This window comes from Calonectris borealis, chromosome 6, assembly GCF_964195595.1.
Source record: "Calonectris borealis chromosome 6, bCalBor7.hap1.2, whole genome shotgun sequence".
Lineage (NCBI taxonomy): Eukaryota > Metazoa > Chordata > Aves > Procellariiformes > Procellariidae > Calonectris > Calonectris borealis.
In genome coordinates, this window is record NC_134317.1 from 42529951 (window position 1) to 42550944 (window position 20994).

General features: G+C 42.5%; 1 protein-coding gene across 3 annotated transcripts in view; it reads left to right on the forward strand.

The window, feature by feature from the left end:
* The first annotated feature begins 3215 nt into the window (after positions 1-3215).
* TRPM8 (transient receptor potential cation channel subfamily M member 8) overlaps positions 3216-20994 on the forward strand; it is a 50116-nt gene continuing 32337 nt past the window's right edge. For 2 of the 3 annotated variants that reach the window (XM_075153789.1, XM_075153788.1), the window contains exons 1-8: positions 3216-3257; positions 8587-8691; positions 10280-10353; positions 12908-13064; positions 17699-17876; positions 18224-18396; positions 19576-19750; positions 20826-20893. In XM_075153789.1, coding sequence (XP_075009890.1) covers positions 3216-3257; positions 8587-8691; positions 10280-10353; positions 12908-13064; positions 17699-17876; positions 18224-18396; positions 19576-19750; positions 20826-20893 — 972 coding nt within the window. Of the gene's footprint in view, positions 3258-8586; positions 8692-10279; positions 10354-12907; positions 13065-17698; positions 17877-18223; positions 18397-19575; positions 19751-20825; positions 20894-20994 lie in introns of those variants that run through there. The other variant, XM_075153790.1, reaches the window with a different exon arrangement.

Genomic DNA, 20994 nt, shown 5'->3' on the forward strand with positions numbered 1-20994 from the left:
TTTTCAAAGGATCATAAGGTTCATTGGTATGCAGAAGCATCTATCTTCCTTACAGTCTCTTCTCTGTTCTTGGCACAATGGAAAACGTTTTCATATCTATGTGAATTTCCATTTCTTAATAATACAAGTGCTTGCTGTGTTTTGATCCCTGCATAGATAATGATACTGGTGGTCTCAATACTGATCCTGAGGATGAGGGCTCTTACTTCATTGATCATAGAAACATAGCTCTTTGGCCAGGATCCATAGTAACGCCTTTTCTGTTGTTCATAAATATTCACTTCTCTTTAGTCCAAAACTGGAGTATATTCTTTCTGTGAATAAGGAAAGACAGCAAATTCTGTGCAGATTCTGTGCAATTCTGGCAAATTCTCACCGAAGTCTCTCTGGTGGAGACAGACCTGATTTTGCTTGAATACAGTAAATAGTAATGTATTTGCTATCACTTGGTATAATTACTGTAGGTTTGGAATATTTACATCTGTATTCTCAGACCAAGAATGCAGGAATGCTGGGAAGTGTGAATTATTGCCAATGGAGGAGCTCTTGTCTATGGAAAACATTGTTCATCTTTGCCCAGGTAGATTAAAAACTTCCTGACACATTCAGAGAGCATCTCTGATTTATGCTTGGGGTGCCCACTCTCTTACTTGAGCTACGGGGGGATTTGCTACACTTGAGAACCATAAAGTGGCCCCCAAAATCTCTCTGCTCTCTGGGTTTGCTATGCGTAATAGGACCAGGCAGAAAGGTTTGTTCCCCAACACTGCAGCTACTTTTTTAAAGGGATGATTGAGCTCCCCATTTATGTACTCATTAGTTTCTCTTCTTCAGAGTTACCAGCCAGACTGTTTTCACAGGTCAGTGACTAAGGGACTTACTGCAGGTATAAACCACAATAAAGATTCATGTTCAGTACTTCAGTAATGTTGATGCACAATCATATTGCTACTGTCTGCCCCTGAAAACTCTGTTCTTGTGAAATATGATGACAGAAAATGTACAGAAGCGATTTAGCTCCTTCTCAGGGTTAGCTGCAAGTCTTTGATATGTTTCTGTACGTTTCTTAGGAGTAGTGGATCACTTGGATGAGTTATGTCTTTGGGCTGAACGCACATGTGGTAGAGGCGGGCAGGATAGTGGTCCCTCCTCACTTAAATAAAAGGTCCCTGGTGTATGCTGTTCTAGGAAGTTTCTTTCATGGATGGTGAGCCCGCATCCTACATTGTTGGGTCTGGGTTGAGTGAGGAAATGAAATAAAACTTTTTGTTTCAGTTTAGCAGTGCACAGCAAATAAAATGCAAACTGCAATAGCCTCCGATGGTTTAAACTCTTAACTGCTTTTTACTATCAGCTTAAGGTAGGCTTCATGTGATAATAGCTCTGACGTGACAAGGGAAGTGGAGAAGCATGTGTATGAAATTACTGGCATTATGGTTTTAGTTAAGACTTAGTTTTGTGTGGTTATTTTGTGATCCTAGTAACATTTAATGTCTAAGGTTCTCCTGTCTATTTGCTACTTATTTTATAGTTGAACCAACCGCATAACCCGGCCAAGAAGGAAAGAAAATGGAGCAATGAAGTGTATGGCAGCTGCCTGTTCGTAAGTCATTAATTGCTAGTGTGCGGTATATATTGTAGGGCAGACACAGAGCCATTAAATCACTAACTGAAAACTCCTGCAAATGCAGATGTGTATATGCCAAGGTAATGTGAGGTTTAAGGTAAATAAAGCCATCTCCATCTCGGAAGGAAAAGATTGCTCTGAGGCCAGGCTGCAGGCTGGAAAAGTCCAGCCCCATTCTCTTTTCTGCCAATGCCTCTTGGCAGAATGACTTGGCCGAGTTGGTTAGCCTCTTCGTGCCGCAGGTCCTTGCAGAGTAGCAGTACCTGCCTCACCACGACTGGGGAGAAAAGTGCATCTGAAACTTCTCACTCCTGCTCTTGCAAAAGCTACAGAAGTACTTTTGCTGAGCTTTTTTGGTAGTTAACCAGTTACATGTCCTAGCCCACTGACTGCATGCTGGGAACAGATTCCTATGTGCATCATTCCCTCCATTTGGTTTCCAAGGGGAGAAAAGCCTGGAGCTGGGTGCGTGGAGGGAGCCTAGTGCATGGCAGCAGGTTCTTCAGTTTGGATGCTCTGGGATCACGCTTCAGAATGCACTTGCACGGTTTAGAGACACCCCTGATTACCAGGAAACAGCACTGTGAGCTTTTGATCATCAACACAAACCCACAACACCTCAGCTTGTTTTTAATGGTTGTGTTTTCAACAGCAGATCTTTAATTACAACACATACTTGTTTCGTCTTGGGTCTTTTGAACAGTATGGCCTTTGTTCTTTCCCTCTGCTGCTCTGGGATTGCTTATGGATTAGAAGCTTCTGCCCTCCAGAGCTGGATGCATTTTCTCATTGTATGCTCATCCACTGCAATGCAAAGTAAAATAGGATTGTGGGGGAGTGCTTGAGCTGGTGGGGTGCCGACATCTGTCCAAAGCGGGTGATTAAAAGGATGTGGAAGCTTCTCCAGCAGCACACTGGATAGCTCTGCTTTCTGCCTGGAGAGAGGACTGGGAACAATCCGGCTCTCCAAGGAGTCACTGTGAATATCACAGCAATAGAAACAACTCTTAGCAAAGTGAATCGCTTTAAGTTGAAGGCAGAAGGAAACCAGATTACTTTACACCAATGAGTGAGTGTCACACAAAAACTTAAGGAATTGAGAGCAAGTCTTCTGCTGGGTGAAAATACCAGCTGTTGTAAAATCCTCTGTGGTACTCACCAGTGTTTCAACGACCTTGTAGTAAATTAGATTAATAGGTGTTGATTTTAGAACTGTGTTTCATTATCTTTTGATACATTAAAATCTAATTATTTATTCTCACAAACATTTTCTTATACTTCTGGCTTTTTAATAGTGCTGTTGATTGCACAAATGTAGCTGCGGTACTGTTATCAGTTTCTGCAGTACATTGGCAGCAGGTGGGACAGAAGCATTGCTGTTCTCTGCCAAATAAGTTGCAACTGTTATTTCCAGTGCCCTGCTGCAATTATGCCTGCCTTCATTACTAATTGGTGAATAATCCTGCCGTCGCTTGCTCCTGTGCATTATCTCTTCCTCCGTGCCCTCCCTTAAAAGGGAAGCGTGACACAGATTAAAAAAGGCGGGGCTTTGCAAGCTGAAGTATATCAAAACCTTCCTCTTTGAGTAATGATTTCAGTAGGATTCCTGGGGCATATTCTGGAGACTTTGGTAAGTGCTCCACACTGGTACGTAACTAGGCGGTGTTTTTTCTCTACTTAGAAGTATATACTTTTAATACGCTGAAATTGAGGTAGCTGTGCATCTGAAGTTTGGCAACATCTTTTTCTTTTGGGAAGCTTTCACATAAAGCCAGTTGCTAGAATTATGTTAATGCAAATAGTGATTAGATTTATCGGAAACCTTTCTGAGAACGGAAGCTGGTCTTGCTTTTTCAGTTGCAGAGAAGTTTTTAAAAGCCTATTTATTAAAGTCTCTTTAGAACTAGTTATTTTTTGTCACTTTTCGTTTTTTATTAGTCACTTACAGGCTGAAGATTTCCTTGGAATATGCTCCTTCAAGTGGTGTGGAAGCCGTAGTAATAGTTTTATATTTAGAAGATTATTCTGGTGTTTATCTAATGGTTATTACTCTCAAAATGTGTTAGTTTAAGAAGGTTATGCTTTAATGCACTAGTCTGTGCTTTAAAAATGTCTTCCTATATATTTAATGGGTTGGAAATGCAATAGAAAATGAACTGCGTTTCCCTGTTATGTAGACTGCAGCTGTGTCACATCTTTTAAAGTATGTACGATTGCTGTGTTGTTTCTAACATTCATGGAGTTAATAAGCTTAGCTCACAAATATCAGCTAAACACTGTGGTATCAATGCAGCTCTTCAAAACTTAAATTTACAAATAAGTCCAAGATTTTCAGGGTTGCTTTCCACTCTCGCTAACTTTTTTCGGTTTGCAGCACGTTCATTCTTATCAATTATTTACAAATGCAGTGAGACAAACTTGAAATCCTTTAGTGTTTTGAATGAATAATTTAATGCCCTTGCTTCCTTTTAGTCTTCTCTCTGTACAGTTACGTCCATAGTGACTTTTCTGATGTTAACTTATTAAACAAATCAACAAGTAAAGTAAAACTCTGCCAATAAGCATGTTGCATAGATCCAGACCAAAATGTATGCCTCCCCATGGAACTTTTATCTTGAATTACAGCTTTAAAAACATCTTTACACCAAACATCAATCGTATGAAATGATAAGAATTGCATACTGGGTTATTAGGAAATGTGTCCCAATGCACAGTTGCCGTTCTTACTCAGTTTAAGTGATGTGGTGAGGGGTGTGTGTGTTTGCTTTGTTTTAAACACTTTGTTTAGTGTTTTTAGGGACAATACTCTCTCAGCCATCATTGTCTTGGTTGTTACCAAAGTTAGCACTTCATAAGGGCAGGATGATTGCTTTGTGGCTGTAGCCTCTAAATTCCTCTGGCAGCCTGTCTTTGTAGAAGAGGAACTGCTAGAGCTTTGATAGCTGCTTCTCTGCTTCTAGCTCATGCCTGGAAACCATCCTTGCACTAGGTAAAATGTGCAAAGCTTGTGTGCTGCCTGGGGAGGGAAGGAGGAATCCTAAAATGTTCGGGGTGCTGAATGAAACCTGTCATAACCCCAACACCAGGGTCAGCTGTCTTCTTGTATCTTGCCCTGTTTGGAAACGCAATGTGAGAGCTACCAGTCTCTTGTTGGTGGACTTCTTGTTTACCAGGCCCTTCTTGATCTGTTCTGAAGTTAGGGTCATGCAGGGAAGGGGGCCGTTACCTGCAGGACCCTGGGCTTGTTTGGTGTTTAGAGGGCTTGTGAAAAGCCAGGCAGGCCTATAGATGGACAACAGATGGTCCCATACTTAGGGAAGGTAAACCAGACTGTGTTTGACCAGACTGTATAGCCAGACTATAAAGCCAGAACCACTATGTTTGGTCTTGCATCTGTCAGTAAATGAGTGATGCTAGCCAAGTCCCTAAATGATTCACAGGTGGTTCCTTGGACCTCACTTCATGGGTGCCCAGCACGAGGTTCCACTGGCCCTGAAATGGTCTCGGGAAAGTAATGAGCAGAAATGGTAGTTTAACTGCTCTTGGCAAGCTTCTAGTGCTTCGTATTCCTTTAATGGAGCCCTTCCCGTTGGGCCAGTGGAGACAGGAGGTCACTAGTGCAGGCACTGACACTCTCGGGGTTCACAGGCACACACGTACTTGCGGATCCCTTGAGCACCGGCACAGCTCCTCTGTCTGCCCAGCACCCCTGCCTGGAGAGTTAAGAAATAATTTCTTAAGAAAATAGGAGAGACTGCAGGGATCAGGTGCAGAGCTCAGCCAGACAAGCCCACCACCAGCCCCGTTTCACATGCAAAGGGCCCCTTTTATACCCCTTTCTGCCTACTCCTCCTCTGTTCCTCCCCGTCCGCCTTCCCCTTATCAGCTGGCAGGGTTCCACCGGCCCCCCTCCAACATCCTTGACCCTCAGCTTTGCATCTTTACCAGCTGCAAAGTCCCAGTTCCCACACAGTTTCTTGATAGAACTATCAACTAGCATGATCGACAAGGTGTGGGGTTTTTTATTGCCTTTGTCTCCATTACATTTGCCTGCCAGGTTTGAGCCTCTGTATATTTTGTGAATGGCCTCCCCCTTTTCCTTAGTATCCCACTTGACAAGCCACCCCATCAGATAACCTCTCTGGAATAAACACTCCACATACCCTTACCAGTTAGTGTGGTTGACTAGGTTTGGGTCTCATCACTCCCTCCCTTACTGTCTGTCAGTCAGGTTTTCCTCTCTATTTGTTCTTGTTTATGGCTTCCTCCTTTTCTTATCCTTTTTTGCATGGCGGAGGCCCTTGAGCAGGTACCCTTAAAGGAACAGATGCTCTCGCCTTCTGCAGACCCTTACAGTTCCTGGGCGAATAAACCCATGCTTCTCATTTGGAGATCTGAAGCAGGGCATGGCCAAACCAGTGGCCTCTTTGGAGGTCAGTTTGTTCTAGTGTTTTGTTGTTATGAGCTGTTTTAGTGAGTTTGCTACAAAGTCTTTTCCTGAATTTGCCGCAAAGCTTGCCAGATATCTACCCTTGCTCTGAAGATGGGAAGTGCTAGAGTTATTAATGCAAGGGAGATTACCAATTTCAAAGCAGGAGCATGCTCTATTTTAACACCTTTCTGCAGTGCTGAAAGAGGGAATAAGTTGGTCTGAGGCAGGATCCACTGTCGGAAACAGTGAACAAGTGTGCGTAGCCTGACATTTATCCGCAGTTGAAAAAAGTTCCCATGTAGAAGGCTTAGGCCAACACAACTGTAGCTCTCAATGGCACATGTTTTGAGAAGTCATTTTTGGATCAGTATTTCGAAGTTGAAATTTCAGGGAAAGATTATGATGAGAGATGGAGAGATGTGAAGAGATTATACACCATTGGGTTTCGAAGGAAAGGGGTGGGTTTTTTTGTTGTTCCTCTGGGCTGAGAATCCCAAATCCCCATGATGGAGGTCTGTGGAAGGTGGTATGGTGCTTAGCAGCTCAGGTGCCTGTAGAGTCCACATGAAATGTAACCAAACTGCTAGACGATGTACCAGGTTTTCAGGTTTGTGCCTGAATTGCGGTATTACATGATTCTCATGTGGCATGTAAGATAGCTCAGTGTTGTCTTGGGAGGCCTGAGATGAGATTGTTTTAACTGTTTGATTTTGTTTTGCAGAGGGTATATAGCCTTCCTTTCTTCTTTTTCTGGAGGCATCCATGCATTTGGAATAGGGTCTTCCCTCTGGAACGATAATGCCAGCCCTGTTTGAAGCACCGTGCTCTCAGCTATTCTTGGAGAGATGGGCATTGCTGTTCCCTCGTTACACCTGTGTGTTCCTCGGAGGTTTTGGTGAACACTGGCTTTCCATAAGTGCTGGTTCTAAGTGGTCAAATTAAAACCTGTGCCTGAATTGACTATGGGTACCTTTTTAGGCATCTTACTTTCATAAAACACTAAATCAGTGCAGAATAAATGAGACTTAACTTCAAAAGTTGGGGACAACTGCTCTATGCCAATTACTCAGGTTGCAATATGATGAAACGCACTTTCCAGCCTTTTGCCTTTTCTTGTGTTTAGATCGTTCCTATTACATGCAGAAGGCGGGAAGGAGGAAGAGGGCTTTTTCTGTGCTCTTCCATCACCTAACAGTGAAAGAGTGATTGAGATCCTAGGCATTGCCGAAGAATTTGCAGGAAGCAGGTCTGGACTTCTACAATGCAGAGTAAACAACACAGTCAATCATGCTCCCCCTCAACACGGAATGTTTTTCAAAATATTTTTAAAATAACTGTGAAGTATAAGTATACATGTTTTTGTGGAAACTTGCCTTTTCTTTCCTGCTTTTGGGGTTGCTCACATCACGCTCCGTCGTTCTATTTACAACTACAGCTTCCCGCTGCCAGTACCATTCCTATTTTCTCTCAAATGCACGGAGTAAATTGTTTTTCACACTTGCTAGTTTTCGGTCCTCAGAATTTATGTTCTTACACAGGAACGCTTCTTCAGAGCTTGAGAATGCATGTTCCCGTATCTGTGAGGGATGCTTTTCGCCATACAGCGGCAGCATCACCTGAGAGGCAAGCTCAGTGGACACAGTGAGAGGAACAGGCAGGAGAGAAAATAGTGTTGAAAAGAGAAGTGGAATTTGAGCTCACCACATTAGCTGGCTGCCAGCCTTCCTTTCAGAAGAACTTTTCCAATATTATCTTGCAAAGTGGGAATTGAAGTATTTGCTGTTAGCATAAATAAAATTTTGTTCTGTGCTTTGGTGCAAATAAGTGATGCTCCTTCAGAGACAGTGAGGTCAATACAGGTATCTGCTCTAGAGGGCAACTGAAGTGTGTTTGCTTCCAAGGGTGACTTGTTAACTTTTGGATCCAATAAACTTTAAATCCACTTACTCTTCAGATTGCACATGTTGACTATCCCGGTTGCAGGAGTGTCGGAGACCTGAGGGATCGGTGTGCAGGTGCTGCATCTACTCTAAGCTCCCGGTGTACTGCCAAACCAACTTCTTTTTACGCTCCAGTTTGTTTTCTCTGTGATTGAAATGTTTCTTCTTAACATTCCGCTTAATTTGTAAATACACTGGATTAGGGACTGCTCATTGTATAGAAACACTGAATAGCTTAACTTCCTCAGTGCGCCCATCAGAGTTGGGAAGGGAAAGAGTTAAGATATGGCAATGAATTGAATGGGATGACATATAAGGGGTGTTCCTTTCTCAAAGCATGTTGACTTAGAGTTCTTTTTGGAGTGGGGAAAGAGTGAAGAAAGTCTTTGTGGTATGAAATAAGAGAAAATATTTTCTCTGAATGTTAGTTTCATATTTTAGGAATCAATACACTTCCTAATTCTTTATGCTGGATTCGAATAACCTCTCCCTTGCCTTCCAAGGGCACTAAGTGTCCTTGCTGTTTTTTATCTACTGAAAGAAATGACAATTGCTCCTTCATTTCCCCCTTCGCCATACTCTTTCAGGTTTCTATGGGCACCATGCGACACCGAAGAAATGGCAATTTTGAGAGTTCCAGACTCCTCTATTCCAGCATGTCTCGCAGCATAGATGTGTCCTGCAGTGATGCCGTGAGTATCCGGTACATCCTTGATAAGCTTGGGTGTTGTCTTGGGTGTGGGCCCCAGGGGTTATGAATTAGGTCGGGTCAGGAGAAGGATGATTGACTTTTCAGTTTTCCCTTTATGGAGAAGTTTTCCTAGGCAGTGACCCTTCGAGCAGTAGCGGTGCTTTGTTGACATGGTGAAAGTCTAAGGATGTATTGTGTTCCTTTTGATCCCTATAACTCTTTATTGTACATTCTTAGTCACTTCTGTTTTTAAACCCTTTTTCACATTTCAGATAGAGACAAATCCTCTGTCTCTATAAAGAAGAACGCCAACCTCTTCATCCAACTTGACGGCAAAGGCAGACAACATATAATTATGTTAAACAACTCTTGAAAAGCCTCAATCACTTGCTGATCACAGGGACTGTCTGGCAGATTTCTTGCTTCTGATGGGCTTGCAAGAGGCCTAATGACTAGCTTTTAGGTCCTTAGCAAGTGGTTCCCCCTCCCTTTTATTTTTTTGGTCTTGCATCATTGTGGCTTTTACTGGCTAATTATGTTCTCTCCCATTTTCTTTCTTCTGGATATTATAGTCCTTTTCAAAGAATGCTTTTCCACTTGGAATAACTTCCTTTAACTGCTGTTTAATTACAAGTGTTCTGTCAAAATGTTAAACTTAACTATTGCTGTATGTCTTCCCTTTTCATCCCAAGCTAAATCTTGGCTTGCAAATCCAAGCTGTGCTTAAACAAAAAACCCAACTCTCTAAACCTTTATCAGCAAGTGAGAAACTTTTTTTGCTTTCCCAGCTTGCAGAGGCAGATTAGGAATGGATTTGCATTTCCCAAGTTTGAAATCTTCCCCTGCACTTGTGGAGTTTCAAGGTTAATATGAGAGTTAATGGTTAAACAAACTGGAGAGACTTTGCATTCCACTGAGCTCACATAAAGCATGACTTTAGTTATTCAGATCTCCTGCTGGGGTCTTTTTGTGTTGAATTAAAATAGCCCCTACCCAAGAAGACGTTAATGTCTTTTTTTTTTTTTTCCTCTTGGGAAGAAGCAGTGTTTGCCATAGTCTTTTAAGCAGTATCTAGACCAGAGTTAATCACTGTTTGAAAAATATTGTCAGTGCTGCAAGTTATTTGGAAACATGGCAACGCATGCAAATAGAAATGCTCTATAGTCTACAGCTAATCATATTATGCCACTGAATTCAAGTAAGATGTTTTCTATGTGGGTCTTTTGGATTAAAAGCTGAAATTAAAATAGGCTCTCCAGCAACTCTTAAGATATCAAATCTGTTTTGTGTTCAAGATTTTTTTTTAGAGGGGGAAGCCATGCCTTTGCCTCTTTAATATATATTGTGCTTGATAGATATAAAAATATTGATGTCACATGTTTTTTGGAATGCCTGCTTGTGATTTTCAGTAGTGATTTGTGTCCTGTCGACTCCCATCAGTACTTTCTAGCTGCCTCCCACCATCCACTTTGAGAAAGGAGACTTACGAATTTGCACCAGTTTTACTTTGTGTTTAAACTGGCTATGCTGTTTCTAAGCTTTCTTCTGTTTTATGAGTTATCAGAAGTGATTTTTTTTTCTTTTCCAAGGATTTGGTCAACTTCATTCAAGAAAACTTTAAGAAGAGAGAATGTGTTTTTTTTACAAAAGACACCAAGTCAATGTAAGCAGACATTTTTCTCCGGTTTTACAGGCGTTGGGGGCTGGGAGCTGAGGGTATTTCTGCCTACTAAGCCAGGGGTTGGGCGGGGAGCGAACTTTTTGGTTTTTTGTTAAGAGTTTGAATCTAGCAGTGCAACCTCACCTCAGTCTCGCTTGTGCAACTCCTTTCGTTGGCGCTGTTTGTTTGGCTTGTTTGCATATGCCTGGGGTATTCTGCAGTCATGGTCAAAAAAGCTGAAGGTCTGATGGTCCGACAGGGCACCCTGGCGTGCTTTTCTCAGCTCTAGACCGGTGCTCTCTGAACTATTTTGATTGCACACCCCATCAGTAAAAAAATTTTGAGCGTACCCCCTAATATATGTTTATTTATAAACTATGTACATCTACTACTGTACTATTATGTACATTATAAAACATACACAAAAATAGCAATTAAAAAAGGATGAGATAAAAATGAAATAAACACTATTTTAAATTTTTTTTTAAAGTTTACTTAATGCGCCCCCCACTTTGGAGATCACTGCTCTAGACTGTCAGGAGTTCGTGTAAAAACTGGAAATATATCAGTTTGAGTTACTCCACAACTAACTTAATGCAAAACTCGGGGCCTGACCCTGTCAGCATGCCTTCCAGCAGCTCTGTTAAAGGGCTTTAATATCAAATTCCCTATTTGAAGCATAATTGTGGCAATATATAAGTGCTTTTAGGGATGCAGTACCAGCACTGGTATTGGTGTATAACAATGTATGGATGTATCAGAGCTTTGTATAATTTAAATTTTCCTTTTAAACCCAAATCACAAATTCCATGAGCAAGCCTTTACAGCAGAGATACAGCCGCTAGGTTTTGCTCTGGCTGATGTTCTCTTAAGATAGGATATTATACTTGCTCCGTATTCAGACACAAGTACTTATGCAATGTAAGTTTGAAGACCATAACATTGCTTCTGGTTTTTTGGGGTTTTTTGTAATCTAGGAGAAAAGTGATCAAACTAATGCAGCTGCAGAAGTCCTAATATAGAGCTCAGTAACTCCGTTCTCCTCTGAAGCTGTGAGGAAAAATGCCTTGGAGAGAGAGAGAGAAGGAGGGAGGGAAATTAGTCTCACTTCAGAAAGTCTTACTTAGGGTCCTCTTCTGCCATCTAAAATGGGATGTCTGGCAAAGGACCAACAAAGGATGGAGAGCTGGTTCTTACCAGCTTCCTACAAGCCCACTGGGAAAGGACTGCAAGTCATACTTTAAACCTGCTGGGTTTTTTTGTCTATCTATTTTTAAGCTAAGCTGGTTTTATTTGCAAGCTACAGCGGAGTAGAAGAAACCGTGTAAGTGTTTTCTCCTTCAGAGAGGCAAGGCATGCTGTGACTTACCTTTACAGCAATATTCACAGGAGAGCATTACTCAATCTCATGTTTGCAGTCTGCAAGCTAACTATAAAGATCACTGTAAGCGCAAATTAATGTCCTCATCTTTAATCCTTTTGGGCCGATGCTTCCTCCCCTCCCCTCCCCCCGTATATTGCCAAATTGCACAGTACTGTTAATAGCATTGTTCCTCTTGCTTTGTCTCCCCATCTACTTTTTTTTGCGCTGTTAACAAAATTAACATTGTGCAGGTGTTTACCTGATGTTACTTGTTAACTTGGACTGTAAGGGCCACACTTGCTCCCTCCTGTTGCTGTTGACAATGCTTACTGTACTTGGCTGACTGCAGTTGTCAGTCAACCCTGTCTTTTCATAAGCAAGGACCCTTTCTCCATGCCCTCTGAGGAAGCAGGGATATAGGCTATGCAGAAGATTTCATGGTCTGTGCTGCAGCTTTTCCTAGGAAAAGAGTTCTCCTAGCCTTCCCAACTAGTCCTGCACAACCAAAGTGCAGATTCTTCCTCCCCTTGATGCAATTTCAGTGTTGGTGAGGAGGGCATTGGCAGCACAAAAAGGGAAAGAAACCATTTGTACATATCAGGTTAGCAGCAGATGAGGTTACTTCTGGTGGTGTCTTATGTCGAGTTCTGGTTCATTTTTTCATTTCTGTGCACAGTTGTAGGGTTTCAAATTAAGCTGCTGATGATCTAACTTGGTATGTGATAATGAAAGAGGTCACACAGGTAAGGCCCATGGAGAAGAGTCAGCTCATCTCTCTCCATTGCCCAGTGCTAGACAGAAGCAGATTATAGGAGCAGGAAGCATGATTAGATGCTGTTCTCAGCTGAGAGTTGGTTCCTCTTAGCTGTTAATTTGCGACATAGCAAATCCAAGTAGAGTCCCATGCACAACTGATTCCGTAGCTCCACCTGCTGCTTGGCTTGTTGTCTTTGTACAACCCTGCTCCCAGACTTTGCACTTGATGTGACTGCTACGGCAGGCACCCTGTGTTCTCCTGGCTCCGGGTTTGCTGCAGAATAACACTTCTTGGAAATGTCCTGACTGAGCAGAAGTTTTGCAGGTGGTTTCAGCTGTGAAAAATTCCTGTCTTTTGTTAATAAACATATCAGAGCTTACTTTTCCGTGCTCAGGATGATAACCATGGGGTTTCGTACCTATTCACTCTTCTTTCAGGGGCAACTTATGTAAATGTGGATACCTTGAAAATCAACACATAGAGGGCACTCAGATTAATACCAATGAAAAATGGAATTATAAGAAGCACACTAAGGAACTTCCTACGGATGCCTTTGGGGACATTCAGTTTGAAAACCTGGGAAAAAGAGGAAAGGTAAGTGATTGTATTAAGGGTATGTGTCAGGCCCCTGTTGGGTGAGCCGTATTCAGAGTCCTGAATCCAACGCCAGTGGAAGCCCCTGCAAAGTAGGGAAGGTGACGCTATAGTCGATTTTATTCTAATGGGAATGGAAGGAGTTAGGCTACAAAGGAGACAAGCTGATTTCTCAAGCCCTGATAATAGGTAACAAAGAATAATTTTTTCTGTGTTGTTTGTTTGGGAGTGAAAAGAGGTTATCTGTTTCCAGGCATGGCAGAAGAATGGGTGAATGAGGATGATGCTCAATTATTTTTCTTTTTTCATGTAGCTAGTTTTATTGTAATTGCCCTGTAATACAGTTCTGAAGGACTTGGGCTAGAAGGAAATCATTTTAAACTAGATCTGTGATGTCTTCTACTGGGAGCCTGTACCCTGACTATATCAGTGTGCAGTTCCCGTGGCCGTTTTCCTGTCTATACTGAACGTCCTGGTGTTGAGGAGCAACTTAGTACTCTTTTACCCATCTTTAGTGGGTAAAGATAAGCTTTAAGATAAGCTTAAGTGCCTGAATGATCAAGCTCCTGATAAAGATGCTTTGTTCCTGACTGTCTGACTTTAACACCAAGACAAGGCTGTTTTTTGGAACACTGCACCTTTCTAGTGTGGACTAATTTATGCGTTAGAAAGAAAATGCCGTGAGGGTGCGCACCAGTGCAACTCATGGGACAGGAGCATGTGTAACATGCTTTGCCTTTGAAGGTGCAGCAGGATCCATGAGGTGATAACCATAGGGATTTCATATCTGTAGGGATGCAAGACCTTTCTTTGGAGGATCTGTACTCTTCAGTGCAGAAGCTCCACATACCTGCTTGCTACTCCATAAAATCATCATTCGTGCTTCGTAATGGCTTTAACATTGCACAGCATGTCATCCAGTGCCTGCCTACAGAGCTTGCTGACCTATATTCCCTTCCTCCCTAGCTGTTCTATGTGCAGATCATTGCAGTCTGCGGATGTACAGTGCTCCTTTCCATACAGTCATATCTTATGCTTTGGACTGGACACTCTGAAGGATGTTGTGGGATGCTGGAATGGGGCTGGTGTGCCCCACGGCCCCATAGAGTAGTTTTGTTTGGAAGGGGTCTCCAGAGTTTTCTAGCCAAAACGCTTGCTCAAAGCATATCCACATAGACCAGCTTGCTCGGGCCCATAACCAATTGAATATTGAGTATTTCCCAGGGTGGAGATCCTACAATGACGGTAAATTCAATGGAGATGTAAGATATCAGTGGAACTTTAGAGGTTTTATTCTGTTTGGTTCCCCCCCCCCCGCCATGTTTTTCCTTGGTGTGGGGACAGTGGAGGGGTGGAAAGAAGAAAATAGCTGGTGTTGCTGTTTCTGATGATTTATACTGATACCGTGTGAGGAGTCACATGTGGCTGAGCTCATCTGCCTCTTCTAAATGACTGATATTTACTGCCAGTGCAGCTTGCTTGAGACAATCAAAATAAATGAGGAAAATCAGAGCATGTTATGTAAATTAATTGGGTTTGTTTTATGCAAAGTAGCAGAAAAAAGAGTCATTTGGGTGGGAAGTAAGACTGAAGGTTTTGACTCATGCTTAAACAGATCCAAGTACTTCACATATTTGTTGATATCCATATTTTAGCTTCATACTACTGTGTTGTAAGCTGCTGTGTACTTTAATGAAATAAGAAATTATTTGCTCTCTTGCAAAATTTCTGAGTTCTCAAAGCTTAAATGTTCTTCCCCCATGTTGTGTCCCGCTTCCCACCCTGGAAATTGGTTTGTGCGCCCAGAGTTGTTTCATGAGGACTCTCAAGGCCACTGTGCATGTTTCAGAGCATACTTTGTTCAAAAGCTGTAAGTCTGCTAATCCATCCCATCAGTTGGCTGGTGTTATGTCTCTATTCCATGTTCTCATTCCCTATATTGCAAGGCACCTGCTGGTCTTAAACATTGCAAAATGTTTTCTCTTGATCATGTGCACAGTGGGGAGAACTTTAAACCCAAGGTAACCTAAGCGCTGCAGACTATTATCAATGAGGGATGGGAAGTTTTATATCCCACATTGTATTTTTTAGGATGGATGAATGAGCAGAAATATTAGATGTGAACAGACCAATAAAATCTCCACATTTAGTAAGTCCTGCTTGCACTCTTACTTTTGCAGTGTTGCTTAGTTCCTGTAACATCCAAGGACATTGCAGTTGCTGTATTTTATGGTCTGGTAGCCCTCAATGTTCAAAAATGCTTCTCTTGAATACCTTTCTCAGTTCAGCTACTGAAACACTTGACATCGCCTGTGTTTGAGGGTTGGATCGGTGATGGTTGGGATGCACCAGCCGGCTGTACCAGGAGATGGCACCGTTGTACCTCGGAGAAAGAAAGTGGCTGAACCGAGGGGTTCACCTGCTTGAGTAGAGCCTGCAAAGGACTCTGGAGGTGGCAAGAGTCCTTTGTTGTATAGTTGCTGGAACCTTGAATGAAACTTAGGTGTAACTGAAGTGTGTTTGCAATTATACACCATGATGATGTATGAGAGAACAAGATAAGCTGTACGGGCAACTCAGCTTCGGTATCTTTTATTTGGTACTTGCTTTATATAGATGAAAATGACTTGTATAGATGAAAACAAGTCATTCAGCTGGAAACCTTAACTGTTGATGGAACAAAGGTAGCATACAGATACAAGGTACTTTGTGTTATCAGTAGGGTTTAGGAGAAATGCCTTCTAATTACAGAGCTAACAAGATTTGCTGTGGGGATGGCTTACTGGCTCTGTGGAGCAGTTAATGTTTCTGGCCGGCGACCCTCTCCCGAAAAACACCCAAGGCTGCATGTGGCTGATGCTTCTGAGAGCAGAAGCTGTGGGAGACCCTTCTCACTGAAGCCTGCTAGGCTTCCTCTGTGATGTGCTGGCCTGAGCCAGATGCAATAACTATTCCTGGGAACCCGTCCTGGAACAGATGAATATGTTCTTTAGTTCAAGTTAAATGCCTCTCAAGAGAGGACATTTCTTCCTCAAACTAACCCCTTGGTTTTGCTCTCCTGCAAATACTGGGCAATCTATACAAAATCCCCTGTGATTCAGATCAAAGTTACTCCTTTTCTTCCCCTGGTATGGGTTGTATAGCCATGACCGTCTTCAAAAGCCCGTCACACTAAACTACTAACAGTGATGAAATTGCAAAGGGGCTCTTAAATAGCATAGCAAAAAAGCCAGAAAGCCTTTTACATAAATGGAGAGATGGTAGGCCCATCTGAAACCAGTTTATCTGTCTGGTGTACTTTATGGCATCCTTGTACAGTGTTAAAGCTTTACTACAAGTTTGATAAAGTTGTGATGTGTTAACTTAAAATGCTCTTATGGGTATATGTTATGATAGGGACACCATGCACATGGAGCCTGGAATTTGTGGCTAGTCAAATTAAGGCTTTAATAGTGTAATCAAAATAAGACTGTAATTATTAGTAGTTCACTTAGAATAATCCACTAATCCATAATCCAAGCTATAAATAGCTTTGTTACAGTTCAAATTGTTATACTGTAAAATTCCTCGGTGTTGTATTCATCCTTCCAATGTTCCTCTGAATCCCAAGGTCAGTGCTCTTGCCTTCCTCTAGTGGAAGGAGGGTTTAGAGGCTTTATGCTAACTCCTGAGGTCTCTGAAGGGACGACTTCAGTACTGATCATGGGGATCCCATCCTCCTTGGTCCCGGTGTGCTTAGAGTCCTTCCTATAGATTTGTCTCAAGACAGTCTGCTTATGCTCTTTCTTTTCTGAATTATACAGTTCTTTTGGTTGTATTTGTTATTTCTAAAAATAGTTTTAACTGACTCACAAGGTTGCACTCAAATAGTGACCATCATTGGCCATTGTGATTTGTTTTTACAGACTGGGACCTCTGTCATTTGGTGTCTGCATTCCATGCCACCTTTTATTCTGGTCGTAAATTGTTCAATCCCCACAGAATAACTATTTGTTACTGTTATAACCTAAAGCAAATCAAATGTAGACAAGAGTTATTACACTGCTAGGCAACTACTGTCACAACTATACTCAGCTCAGGCCAAAGAGATCCTGAGAATCTGCACTCTCAGTTCAGTACAAAGCCTGTGGACTTTGACTAGTAATAGCAAAAATCATATTTCTGGGGCTACACCATTTAGCTTCTGCCAAATTAAAGATGTACGTGGCAGAACGTGGTAGTGCGACCTGAGCACTGACCAGGGTGCTGGAGGTGCAGGTTGCAGTTTTGGGCTGAATCTGGAAATGGTGGAGCTGGGAGATGTTAGGGCCAGCAGTTATCTTCTTCACTATGCTGCTGGTCTGACACTAGCACTTTTGTTCTGCTCGCAGTAAAACTGTGCCTTATCTCCAGACCTGAGCACTGATCAAGAGAGGAGATCACCTTGCAAGTCCTAGTTATGGGTGTCTGGTTGTAGGCGGAGGATAAAGAAAGACACAAAGACTTAAGCTCTGATTCATCATCACTTTACCCTTTGTCTACCGGTTGTTGGAATAAGAATGTATATTAGAGAAGAAAATGCAAGTCCTGGTCTGTTCCCAGCTATCACTATTTATCTCTTGCTTATTTGTTTCTCCTCTTTTCTTTCACCCAAGTACATCCGTTTGTCATGCGACACAGACTCCAAAACACTCTATGATCTCATGACCCAGCACTGGCACCTGAAAACCCCTAACCTTGTCATCTCTGTCACCGGGGGTGCAAAGAACTTTGCACTCAAGCCCCGAATGCGCAAGATATTCAGCAGGCTGATCTACATTGCCCAGTCCAAAGGTAAAGACCTGCATATGTGTCTGTATTAATTTATTGCTGCATAATACTGTTGGAGAGGTAGTGGCTCAGAGAGTCAGCAGGGAAGCAGAGCATTCGTTTGTTTCTGCTCGGGTGGTGCACGTGTGACCTAACAGTTTGGAAGTTACAGGGTTGAGAGCTAGTCATCGGGATGCCCGTGATAACATAAGGTAAGTTGTGTAGCATATCGTTTGTTTTTAATTGAAGAATAAATGCCTCTTTTGAGGTAAGGTCTTGAGAGGGGATTGGGTTGTTGTATCTTAAAAGAAATGCTTTAGGAGGGTGGGTATTCCACTACATTCTCCCAGGTTATTGCATGTTGTCCCCAGGGGCCTGGATTTTCACAGGAGGCACGCATTACGGGCTGATGAAGTACATTGGGGAAGTGGTCAGAGACAACACCATCAGTCGGAGCTCAGAGGAGAACGTGGTAGCCATTGGCATAGCCGCCTGGGGCATGATTTCCAACCGAGAAAGTCTGATTCGCAGTGGTGATAATGACGTAAGAAATGCGTACGGGTTGGTTGGGAAACAAAGAGGAGGCTTGGCTGTCAGTTATACAGATTATGTCCCTGACTGACCGCTGCTCTCAGCAATAACAGTATCTGTGCTAGGCTGTTGCTATCAGCCATGTGGTGACTGACTTGAGCGGTCAGTCAAGCTCTGCTTGTACATTCTGGTAAAGCAGAGCTCAGCAGAATGCTTTCCAGTGCAATGTTAACGTAGAAGCTTAGCCTTATCCACTGTGTCCTAAACAATTCAACCTGGGACCAGCTTTTCCTCAATGTACGTAGCAGTGAGACAAAACATCAGGCGCTCTTCCCAGAACAGGAGGAAACTAAAGTCTTCTCATGTTCGAGGTGGTCGCACATGTCAGGCCTGGCGGGGGGGCCAGCATGTGTTTTCAGCTGTGGGCTTAGCATGTCTGTGTGGAAGTTCAGCTGTGCTGATTTCATATCTGGCAGAGAATTAGGGAATAACCTCTTCTATGGTTATTCTAGCTGCTGAGAAATCCCTACACAGTAGCCTGTAGTGGGGATTCCCATGAGCTAAGATATGTTGTACCTGCTGCTGCTGTTACGGATCTTGCTCATCGATACTGTTGCCCCATCTGGCAGACACCCTTGTCTTTTGTCCACTAGATGTTATAGAACATGTCTAAAAACCATCCTGCCAGATAAAGAAAAGCAGTTTAGTTTACTGAGGACTCTAACAAGGTTTGAGGGTTGAACTAGATGATTGCAAGAGGTCCCTTCCTAAAAAATTCTGTGATTCTGTGAGGTGTTGAAAGCAAGTTTGCCGCAAATTTAATGTTTCTGGTAGCTGAAGGAAGCATGCACTGCTTAACAGGATCTCTGAAAGGACTAAACTATTGCAAATAACTTCCACTGTTCCATTGGCCAAAGTGAAGTTCTGAGAGGATCATCGCAAATCAGGCCGCTCTTGTAAATAAAAATTTGCTCTGCAAATATTTATGCTGTGCTCTTGTATGGGGTTTCTCTCACTGGCATCTGCTGCTGTTGGGACTGCCAGTGAACAGTGTCTTGAGTCAGGAAATCCAGACTCCTAACTAACGAGGAAGAGTTGGTGGCTAGGGGTTCAGCTGTCACTGGCTTGTCCTTGAAGGCTTGTGCATGCTCTGCCCTGGGATCTCTGTTAAACGCTGTGCTTGTGCTTCTAGGGGTACTACTTGGCCCACTACATAATGGATGATCTCAAGAAAGACCCCCTCTATTGCCTGGATAATAATCACACCCATCTCTTACTGGTTGATAATGGCACCCATGGACACCCCACGATAGAGGCAAAAGTACGAACTCAGTTAGAAAAGTACATTTCGGAGCAGGTTATCCCAGGTAGGTGTGGGCGTCAGGTTGCAGACCTCCTTCTCCTTAGTCCTTGCATGCTTTGGGGCTGATGCACAGTGATTTTCTGGGAACAGAAGAGTAGTGGTAGCATCCCTTGGATGCTTGAGCTGGAAGGGACGTGTTAACTGCGTTGCACCTTGAGCACTTTCAGGAACAACCAGGCTTCTTCAGAGCTATACCCCTTCCCTCATCTTCCTTTCCGAATGTGCCAATAGTCCTTTGTGGGACACAGCAAATGATCCGTTTCAGCAATACAGTCCTTCCCTCTCTTCCTGCTGGGCTATCTGTTGGAAGTTGACCCTTCTACGTATTTCCCACCTGGCACTGAATTCCAGGTAGCTGAAGCACAACTGCACAGGAGCTGAAATTAGACTTTTCCCAAAACATTCATTTGTGAGTGTGATTGATCCATCTGCAAGCTGGTCCTAGATAATTTCTTTCAGCCCCTTCTTTGCCAAAATAGAAAAAAAATCAAAAGCCTTGTCAGGAAATTCTGTAAAGCTAAAGTTTGGTGTTTTTTTGTTTTGTTTTTTTTTTTTTTTTTAAACTGTGTATCTCAGCTGAAGCATACTTGTTCTTAGTCACGACGAAGCACCCAGAATCATTATGAAACTTGGTATGTCTCTTGAACACTAGCTCCTAGAGTTATGGAATTCTTAGCTTTCCTTTACAATTGCAAACGTGAAGTCAGAGGTTCTGAATCTTCAGCTTGTGTTAAGAACCTTGCACCTAGACTCAAAATGGTCAAAGCAGTAGGCAAATACAATAAAATCACATGTTTTGGGGACTTTGGAGCTAGTAAAAATGATGATTGTTAGGAGGAAAAAAGTATCTGTTGGAGAAGGGTGTTTGAAGCCAGCTATGCAGAATGTTAGCCAAAACTGAGTTTTCATTAAAAATGGGAAGAGCTGTTAATAGATTTGGCCAAATCAACAGTAAACTATTATTGGAGTGTCTGCATGAACTGCTTGGAAATTCTTCACTGAACTCAGGAAAAATGAGTTGTTCAAACTGCATTAATGGGTTGAATCTTCTTCCCTTTTTCTTTTGGCATGTTTCACAGAATCTAATTATGGTGGGAAGATTCCAATCGTGTGTTTTGCCCAAGGTGGAGGGAAAGAGACTTTGAAAGTAAGTTTATTTCTTTTACGTATTTCCAGGAGCGACAGTAGGGACATTGCTCTAATATTTAAGACGGATTACTCCACAAGCAACATGATAAAGTAGACAGT